Source organism: Medicago sativa, chromosome 5, assembly GCF_051527215.1.
Source record: "Medicago sativa cultivar Bolivia chromosome 5, Bolivia_mono, whole genome shotgun sequence".
Classification (NCBI taxonomy): Eukaryota; Viridiplantae; Streptophyta; class Magnoliopsida; order Fabales; family Fabaceae; genus Medicago; species Medicago sativa.
Genome location: NC_140753.1, coordinates 14,774,703 through 14,785,891, shown reverse-complemented (window position 1 = coordinate 14,785,891; position 11,189 = coordinate 14,774,703). Strand labels below are relative to the sequence as shown.

Genomic DNA, 11,189 nt, shown 5'->3' with positions numbered 1-11,189 from the left:
GTTCCAAACTAAGAAATTATGTTAAAGACGGGACCTTTATTCTTTTGAAGAATATAGTGTCACAAAAGATAAAATATGTATATATCTTTTAAAAAAACTTTAATTTAGTCAGAGAAATAGGTCGATAAAACAAACAAGTTTGTCTCATCCAAAACAATGCTGACAAAATTTATCTTCATATTTCTGCAGGATTTGAACAATAAAGACAAATTATACAATGAAGAAAACATATGTCTATTCAGTGTCTTCTCATAAAAATAAATAAATGCAAATACCAACACATGCCTATAAATACAATATCAGTTTTCACATATCAGAGACAGACCCACGATAAGCCTCTTTGTCCATAGCTTGTTTCTCATTTGTTCTCTTAAACAGTTCCTTCTCGAACCCATTACTCAAATCAACACCGTCCCAGTGTCGTCGATTTGGAGCAGCTGCTAAACGTCTCTTCAAGCAGCTATTATTTGGAATATCTTGAGGGACAACAAAACCAGATTCATTCATTATATCACTTTCTCCCAACTATGGAAGAACCGGTTCTTCCGGATATTTTTTTCTTAACTAGATGTGCCATAGGATCATTCCTTCTTACCTTCTCCTCCAATAGTTTGTTAAGTTTAGGATCGTCTCTGGTCCGCTCAAACAGCTTTTCCTTCTCAGCTGTTAGTTCCTTTAGCAGCTTAGCTTTTGAGCTAAGCCCTTGCTCCATTCTATTTCAATCTCCTTGTGTTTTTCTTCTACTTTTCTGTTGTTTTGACTTGCAATCCTTTGTTATCCCGAAAGACAGGCTCATCATCACGTCCACCAGTTTTTCTTGATGCTAGTATCACAACAACGAGTTTGATGACGACGGTGAATCAGACTCATAGTCACAAAATTGCTAAGGTTGCAAACAAGCGTAACGCTAACCAATTTGCAAGTACAGACTTGCAAGAGTGCAATGCCCTACATTACACTACTACTTATTTACAGCTAATCTCTCCTCTCTACTTTAAACAAACTTTACAACGTGGGAATAGTCTGAAAGCTTAAATTGAATGGTGCTATCAACACTCAATGTGAGTGTATTTTTATATCCTATAAACACTATTGTCCCTTAAAAAAAAAAAATACTAACACTATTGTTTTTTACTAGTTATCCTAAGATTTGTTAGCTGTTAGGCTTTGTTTTCTTTTACTTTTAATTTTATTTTATAATATTGTTAATCAAATTAGTGATTTTTTTTGTTGTGGTGTCCGAGATTTAAACCCGAAACTTTACATATATTATGCATTATCTCTACCAAATGAGCTAAGCACGCGGGGATTTAATGATTTAATGATTTTTTAAGACTCTTATTTTTGTCTTTTTGGGATATTATTGTCTTTCAATATCTATAGCTATAATTTTAATCAAAGTCACGTTTTCTAGCAACGATTACTTTTTCAAATCAGCAAAACACTAGAGAAAATACTTGCAACCTCTAAATAAGGGAAAATACTCCAGTGACATTTGTGTTTTTTTATTTATTTAATAAATAAATAAATAAATAATTAAAATAAATTACGTTGTTAATGAGATGAGAGAGAATGTTTAAATAGGAGAGAGATAAAAACAAGAGGATCAAAGTCAAAATCATTCAAGTGGAATCCCACTAGCACCAGCACCAGTGTCATAAGTCATAACCTTTGCTTCATCACCGATTCATCTTTTATAGGATGGAGGAGGCTATTCCAGTGATTGATCTTGACAAGATTTCAGAGCAATCCGAATGCAAAAAGCTAAGAGATGCATGTGAGAAATGGGGTTGTTTCAGGATCATCAACCACTCTATTCCTTCTACTCTTATGTCTGATATGAAGATCGTTGTTCAAGCTCTTCTTGATCTTCCTATGGATATCAAGATAAACAACCAAGATGTTATTGCTGGTAGTGGTTACATGGCACCAAGTGCTGTTAATCCTCTCTATGAAGCTTTAGGCCTCTATGACTTAGGTTCTTCACAAGCTGTGCAGGAATTCTGCTCTCAATTGAATGCCACACCTCATCAAAGGTTTCTTCATTTTTCTTATGTTCAGTTTATCATTTAATTGATCTAGGAATAGGATTTTATTCATATACACTGTCAATTAATCATAACCATCAGATCAAACTATCAGTCTCATGTGATTAAGGTTGTTGTTCATTACAACTTATGATCCTTGATAGTATTGTTGTACATAATTATAGTCAAATGTGGATGATTTTGTCTTAATTAGGATTGTGTTATGATGATGGTTACATTAAATATCTTGATTCTGCAATATAGATTTTGGCCGGGACCTTTGTTTAAAACCTTCATGTGTTGTGAATGTGACTAATAAGTAGTTAGATTTCCAGAAAGCAATTTTTATGAGCAGAATGTTTTGCTATTAGTTTCTTATGATCTTTGTCAATGTCTCCAAAAAATGATCTTGTAGTGTGCTTCATTGGTTTACTAGTTTTGAACGGTTGCGACCATTTTATTCATATTTATTTTTCTAGTTTAGTTTAGTTTTCTGTTTCAACTTGTAGCCAATTGTTGACCTTTTTATGTACGGTTGATTTTGATTGATTATTACTAGGGAAATAATGGAGGCATATGGCAAAGCAATTCATGATTTGGCTGTCAAAATAGGACAAAAGATGGCCGAATCACTGGGCATAGGTAGTGCTGATTTTGAGGACTGGCCTTGCCAGTTCAGAATTAATAAATATAGCTTCACCAAAGAATCTGTTGGGTCCCCTGGAGTCCAAATACACACGGATTCAGGGTTCCTAACAATTCTTCAAGACGATGAAAATGTTGGTGGTCTTGAAGTGATGGACGGTTCTGGATCATTTGTTTCAGTCCCACCATTTCATGGAACCCTCCTTGCCAATCTTGGAGACATCGCTAAAGTGAGTGCTAGTTAGTAGTTACACTGTAAATCACTAACTTTGTCACTAAACTTTCACATTCTTTTCTACCTGCTATTTTATATTGACAGAATATAAGAAATTTAACAAAATATTAGATACTATAGTAACATAGATAACAAATGTTTTATATTATTATTTTTGTTTACATGATAACCAAAGCAAGAGAGAGTGCCTAAGTTCAGAAACTAAATTGGTTAATCAATGATTAGTCTCCTTCATTTGGTCCTTAGGTTATGTTTTAACCTTATGGTTTTTGAAAATTGTGTGCTGCAAGTCCTGAATATATGAAATAAAATGAATACAGGTATGGAGCAATGGAAGGTTTTACAATGTAAAGCATCGTGTACAATGCAAGGAAGCTACCACACGCTTTTCAATTGCTACATTCATGTTGGGACCGAGGAAGGGAAATGTTGAGGTCCCAACAGAGGCGGTGGACCATGATCACCCATGTCTATATAAACCTTTTGTTTATGATGATTATAGAAAGCTTAGAGTTTCGAAAAAGATGCACACTGGTGAAGCCCTTGAGCTATTACGCTTGGCGTAAAGATTTGAGAATATTAGGACTTCATCCTCTCTACTGGGCATGTGCATCCAGCAATGCGCATCTTGTTGATAATCATTTTTTTTAATCCAACACTCCATGGCCATGTCACAACTCACAAATAAGTATGTGTACAAGTGTACATCCTTGTGTACATGTAGTTGATTATATGATACTGATTACATGCTATTAGAGAATGATAGTTGGGAAAATTGGCGATACTCTGTTTTTACCATTTGATATTATTTGATGTAAGGATTACAAAGTAGAGCACAAGTATATAAGTACTGAGATGAATACATTACACACAGATCCTAACTAAACTAACTCTAGGAGATAGATGATGAATAACATATTCTATAACAGAAGACTGTTTATATGATCACTCTAATACCCCTTCAAGATCAAGGTGGGTGAAACACTTTAAGATTAGTTCTTAAGTCTTCAAAACGAGAGGAAGAGATAGTCTGTGGTAAAGTTGTTTGCTAACCAATGCGCAGTTGGGAAATCAATTCTTGTGCATAATGTTGTTCAGTTTAAGTTTAATTTGTAAGTCGCAGCAGGATTCGGTTTAGATCAACAGGAATAGTTTAAGTTTTAGATCATATCCATAATGCTCACTATTTTGTTTTTCTATTAAGGAGCTTTTATGTTTTGCCTACTATATTCAATGCAATATATGATATTTATACAACCTACTATTCGGTTAAAAAGCCAAACTTTTCAATCTTCAACCATTCAAAGCATGTAAGGGAACTCTGTCAACAAAGATATTCATTGCCACTGCCATAAAATCCAATGTGCAACCTTGATTCAACCTTTCTTGGCTGCTTATCAGAACCAACAAATGTAGTGTATACTAAATCCTTTTGGGGTTTTCATGACTAATTTGAGTTTAGGGTTAATGAATGATAGTCATTTGCTTATAATGGTTTCCCATGATTTTGTAGTCTTTAATGGTTTCCCTTCTACTAAATCCTTTATTTTTGCATACAATGGACACCGCGATTTTGAAGCCATGTCTCGTAGGTAGGCATCCTCTAGCTGCCCTCCATAAAACTACCTTTATTTTTTTTTGCAGAATTCGAAGTCTCCAAATCTTCATTACCTTTCACTCAACCGAAGACTATATATGGTATAGTGATATGCCGATTTAACAGTGTAGTCTCCATGGGTTGTAAATTTCCAACACTGTATATCTTCTCCTATCTTATCCATAATTGGCATGGCAAGAATATTCTCGACATCTCTCCCATTGAACACCTCCTTGATACCATCTATTTTCCACTCACTTCCGTTTTCCTCCATTAAATCGATTACCATATGTTTTCCATCCCCACCAACATATAATATAAATGTTGAATATTAATTTTATAAATACTATTTTTTTTATTAAATTAAAATATATTTCATTATCATACTTCTATATAAATATATTTTCTTATGTAATGATTTTTTTTATTTTTTTTAACATTACAATGTGTAATGACTCGGTCATGTAGGCACAACTCAATTGGTAGCGGCAAGTACAATATTAGGCGGGGACCGAGGTTGAACCCCAAACTTCCCACTTCTCCACATTTTAAAATGTGTGAGCCACATCAACTAGACTACTTGACCAAAAAATATATATGTAACAACTCGATCATAAGGTTCAACTCGATTTAATGTGTGGGTGTGTGTGTATATTTTCTTTTATAGAAGTCGAGTTACACGGACGACTCATTCAGTTCAATCACATGATTTATTCAATGACTTAGTTGTTCGATTAACAACCTAGTACTTTGACTGAGTTGATAACCAATCTGAATTTTAAAAGTTAAAACACTAGATTGAATCATATTTAACATAAAGCAATTCAATAGTCAATCGAATTAACCCATATAAAATGTACTAATAAAAAAAAATTCACCCTAAATAAATTGGCCGCCCACATTTACTTAAAAAAAATGGCCACCCACAAAATAAAACTATGTCATCGTTGGTGGTGGCCTCACATGAGGTTTTTCTCTCGCTCTCCCAGTGATCGAATACTTATGCATATAGATCTGCAACGTTGATGCTCAAACCATTATTTGAATCTATAATTGTCTGAAGCTGGTCTTTCGTTAAGAACCAAACGAACACCGCACCAAGATGAGAAATCAAACAATACGACACAAGACGATGAAGAACACAATGTCACACTCGGACGACGAAAAAATAAATCTAGATATATGTGAAAATCACTTATTTAGATTAAAACGGGGAGAAAAATATGAAAAGGGGTGATTTCAAATAAAAAAAATTGACCCAAAACCACTCCCTCAAGGAAGAAAATGGGAGGGAGAACGTAGAGAGAGAAAACTAGGTCCGACTTATTGGAGAATTAATTCGAATGAATAAATATCGTTTTGTTTTTGTCAAAAAAATTGCATATATATTTTTGGTAACCCATGAATTACGTTTTTATTAGAAGAATGGGGTAAGTTAAAATAAAAGGAAGATTACAAAAGATTAGAGATGTAAAACTCGACCTAATGAAAGTGAAAAATAAACATCTAAAAAGGTAATACAGATCAACCCAAAGGGTAAAGAAACCACAACGAGACAAGTAAATCCGAATCCAAAACAAACAACCATGCACCATATGCACAATCCAGCAAAATCGCGTACGAGAGCAAAACCAAATTGAAAAAAAAAAGTGGTGTGTGAACTTTCGTGAGCACTAAACCCAAATTTTGATAACCGGCGGATGACCTCGACTGCCGACAAGAAAACAAATCCACACACCAAGAACCCACTACATCGAAACAAGATATCAAAATGCATCAACTGCCTTTATGAGCAACATAGTCTGAAGCCAATCTGAAGGTCACCACGTAACTTGCAACCCACAGATCGAAATTTGGAGTACTGAACAACGAGTAACTCACAACCCTCATCACTGTCAATCCGTCAGAGAAGCCAGATAACAACGACAACATAGGCGACAACGAGGAAACCAGAAACCATCAGTGAAAAATCGCGACAACTTTAACAACCCTTAAAAAGGGGTTTAAAGAGGCATTGTCACGACAGAAAGATCGTGATCGCACCATCCTCACAAAAGGTTACATCAGAATCGTTGGGTAATTTTAACTGGGCATCATATTTATTATGATTATTATTTTTTTTCCGAAAATATACATAGCACGTACTACCTCCGTCCCTAATTATAGGGCCCTTTTGAAAAAATAACGGGAATTAAGATAGTGGATATTTGTATTAAATGTGTTTGTAATTACTATTGTTTTTACAATTTTATCCTTTAAGAGAGAGGGTTGGTTTATGTTTTCAACATGTTATTTATTGTTGATTGAAGAAAAAGATGTATAATAAATAGGGGCATGTATGTAAAGAAATAATTAATGTAGTTGGAAATAGCAAAGGGGTCTTATAAAAAGGGACAAAAAAAATTCTTAAAAGGGTCTTATAATTAGGGACGGAGGTAGTATTAAATATGTCTTTGAGAAAATCTGTCTAGATGCACTTAACGTGATACTACTCGAGATTTGTTTTGACTTTTTGCGTGTGTTAATCCTTCGATTCTCAAGGGAAAGGGACCTTGATAGTTTAAAACCCGACAGGAATATAAGTAAACTCTAACAAAAAATGATTCCACCCAAATTTGTTTTAACTAATGATATTATTCCTTATTGTCTTCATTGCAATTATAAATATGTAATTTATCCCTCTTTCAATAAATAAATAGATTATTTTCTATTTGTAGAATAAATCACAAAATGAACCAAATGTGTCAGGCTGCTAACTCAGAAAGCAGTCTCACATTTGTCCAAAAAAAAAAGAAAGCAGTCTGACAAAGGCCTAATGGTCTAAATCATGGGGATATATTAAGGCGCCCATTGAGAACAAGATTCTAATTATCGACGAGTTATCTTTTTTTGAGGGAATTATAGACGAGTTATCAAAAAGAAATAATAAATCACGAAATGACATGTGACAAATTGAACTTATTAATGTTAACTTTTTTTTTTTTGAGGGAAACTTATTAATGTTAACGTGTGTGTTTATAACTTTATATTTTTAAATTAGCTATTTTTTCTTTTAATAGTATTGAAACAACTTTATAGCTCTCTCTGATAGTTAAACTCTACCTGTCATCATTTTTTTCTTCTTGTTCTTGACATATGGAAGAGGACCGGTACCCCTCCAATCTCTCTCTCTCTCTCTCTCTCCACATATGTTTTTGTGATCTCATCGTTGCTTGTTTTGATTTTTTGTTTTTATGCGATGTGTTTTTTATTTTCCGTCTTAGTGCCCTGTTTAATTGATTTTGGTTGAAATAATAGCCTTGATTTAATTCAGATCCACTCAATGACTTTGACGTTGTCAACATTGCAGATTTAGAGACATGATATTTTGAAAACTTTAGTCATATATGTAGGCATATGTACATCGTCGTTTTATGATATTAATATGGATGTTGTAAGTTTTTTCCCATATTCATCCTTTTTGTTTTTATCGACTTTAAATTTGTATTGTATCGACGTACTCTATCAATTTGAATGAATGAATATCATTTATTTTTGTCGATATATATATAAATATATACAGACACGCACACCCATATTTTATAAGTTTAAATACATTTTCAATTTATGAAAATATATCATCTTTGCTTTTAATCCTCGCAATTTTCTTAGAGTGTGAACGGTTGATTTTCTTTGATTACAAGGAAAATAATGGAGACATATGGCAAAGCAATACATGACGTGGCTGTAAAAATAGGACAAAAGATTGCTGAATCAGTAGGCACTAGGCATATTGGATGTTGATTTCGAGGATTGGCCTTGTCAGTACAGAATTAACAAATATCACTTCACTTCAGAATCAATAGGTTCCCTTGGAGGTTCAGTGCACACAGATTCAGGGTTCTTAACAATTCTTCAAGATGATGAAAATGTTGGTGGTCTTGAAGTGATGGACAGTTCTGGCTCATTTGTCTCGGTCCCACCATTTCATGGAACCCTTCTTGCCAATCTTGGAGATATTGCTCGAGTAAGTACTAAGTACAAAGTAATTCACTAATTTTGTTGCTAAAGTTGCAGCTAAATGAAAATACTAACTAGTCTCTAATGTTTAGTTCTACCATGTCATTAGTCTATAATATTATATAGATTGAAAAAAATATTAGAGACAATTGGATTTTTTAGAGAGCCTTATTTATCCTCTACAATTATATATAGACAATTGAGGTTTTATATTGAGTATGATTCAAACTTATAAAACAAACAATTTGATGCATGAATATATGGTGGGTGACTCGATTGATATGCTCTAAAATCATAGTATATTTTTTATATTGAATCTAACTAATTCTTACAAAAAAAATGTTTGTAAGATGAGAAATGTCAATCTTTATCAATTGATGTTGGGTCTTATCTCTATTCAATGTGGAAAATAGTGACAAACTATTTTTATTTTTTTTATTTACTTGATAAATAAAACAAGAGAGAACTCATACCAACATGATTGAGTTTTGCGAAAGGGACCAAACTCCCACAAAGTGGTGAACCAAGTTTGAAGTCCGACTGGAAATGGTCACGTTTGGTGCCTAATAAGATTTCAAAAAATAGAAAACCATACAAAACTGAATATTATTGGATGCGTCTGGACTTGTAAAACCGCTTGGATCGAATCAGATTTCAAATTCATTTTTCAAAACCAAACCGAACTAAACTGCATACATATGTATTAATACTTATGTTTTTTTAAGGAATAATTTTTTTGTTGGTTTTTATTTATTTTTTAATGATACTTATTAGTAAAATTTAATCTTATTTTTTTATTATTTCATATGTTTCAAACATAATCGATCACTGCCATTTCGTAATGTTAATTTTTAGTTTATTAATTATATGTTATATTTTGCATAAAACATACTACCTTATTGTGTATTTATAATATTAATAGGAGTTTTATAATTGTAATTTGGACATCCTAAAATTGGTCTAAATTAAACCCTATTAAATTGAATTGGATTAAACCATGTTTTTTTTATGAGTTGTCCAAACCAAACTGAACCACATATAATTTTATTTTAGGATTAGATAGTTTTTTAGCTTAAAATCGATTCTTACTGCACTGCAAACAATGCGGTATGTTCACATAAAAAAAACACTAAAAACATTCTTATATTAGAGCTATCAATGAGAAACCAAAAAAGGGGGAAAAAAGAAAGTGTCAAAGTTCTGAAACTAAATAGTTCAATGAGTGATTAGTGACCTTCCCTTGTGCTTTAGCTTAGTTAAGCTATAAAAATTGAAACAAAAAAGCAAAACCTGACTTATGGTATTTGCAAACTGTTTGCTTCATGCAAGACCTTAATATATGAAATGAATGCAGGTATGGAGCAATGGAAGGTTTTGCAATGTGAAGCACCGCGTACAATGCAAGGAAGCTACTACACATTATTCAATTGCTACATTTATGCTGGGACAGGAAGGGAAATGTTGAGACTCCAAAGGAGTTGATGGACCTTGATCACCCACGTCTTTATCAACCTTTTACATATGACGAGTATAAGACTCTCAGAGATTCCATAAATAAGGGTGGTGATAAATATCTGCAGACTGGTGAAATCCTTGAGCTATTGCGTTTGGTCCAGTGATTTGAAAATGCCCCTCTTTTCAGAAACTTTTATGGATGTCCCTTTCTCTGTTTGCCAGTTAATTAAAATAAACATTGGTGTCTAAATCCTTAGGAAAATAACTTTTGTCAATAAAGGAGAATGGTTATATTGCTAGTGGCCAAGTGCTAACTAACTCATATATGAGGGAATGGTTATCAGGATACTTTTAATAATAAAAATAATATTAATAAGTTCAAATGTTATGTTTTTTTTTTTTTTAGGGAAAATGTTATGTTTACAATTAACAACGGAGTTTGGAGGACACCCAGAAGTAATAAAAAAAGTTACGAGTCATGGAATTTCTCCACTATTAAAATTGTAGCAATTACCATCTGTCAATAAAAAAACAACCACATTATGCATACTTCTATGAATAATATAAATACATGCATGCCCATGAGCTACATCATAGTACATAGAACAAAGATATTAGAAAGCATTCGTTGGTTGGTGTTCACCATAAAGAAAAGAAAAAAAGCATTTGTTGGTGTGGTACCGTGATTGTTAATATATATATACGATAATGCGGCTTTTGTGGTTTATTGTAGCTCATTATAAATCCTCTATACATACATTTGAGAATGTTTAAAATGAACAATACACATGGCATATCCAAATCAAATTTAAAAGAAAAGTTACATGTGGCAATGTAAGGTTGAAGCATAAAAGTCATAGTCCAATTACACCATTTAAGACAAACATTTTTTTTAATGACACCATTTATGACATACTAAAGTAACAAATTATAACCAACAATCAAACAAAAATCTTCAACAACAAAATTTTGAAAAATAATCTAAATAAATAATTATATAAAATGACATAATTTCAAAATTAAAAAACTAGAATTATAAAATTTCAAATCTGCAAAAATAGATTTTTTTTTATTTATAAGATATATTTTGCATTGATTGAAAAATTACAATCTCAAATGACTACATTGCTTCTTGCATATGAATTTTTTTTGTCAAAATAAGAAACTAAAAAATAAGAGATAAATATCATTACTGTTAAATATAAAAAATAAAAAAAAAAACATCGAGGGA

The 11,189-nt window shown here is 32.5% G+C and overlaps 1 protein-coding gene and 1 pseudogene across 2 annotated transcripts; both read left to right on the top strand.

Annotated features, from left to right (window-relative positions):
• Positions 1-230: 230 nt before the first annotated feature.
• Positions 231-3,780, top strand: LOC146920386 (2-oxoglutarate-dependent dioxygenase DAO-like). Its single transcript, XM_085713804.1, has 3 exons — positions 231-2,036; positions 2,587-2,902; positions 3,228-3,780. The coding sequence occupies exons 1-3, from the start codon at positions 1,702-1,704 to the stop codon at positions 3,471-3,473; spliced, it is 897 nt and encodes a 298-aa protein (XP_085569930.1). The 5' UTR covers positions 231-1,701; the 3' UTR covers positions 3,474-3,780.
• Positions 3,781-8,192: 4,412 nt separating this feature from the next.
• On the top strand, positions 8,193-10,208 carry LOC146920385 (2-oxoglutarate-dependent dioxygenase DAO-like; annotated as a pseudogene). Its single transcript, XR_015011750.1, has 2 exons — positions 8,193-8,510; positions 9,858-10,208. The product of XR_015011750.1 is annotated as a 2-oxoglutarate-dependent dioxygenase DAO-like (transcript).
• Positions 10,209-11,189: the final 981 nt, after the last annotated feature.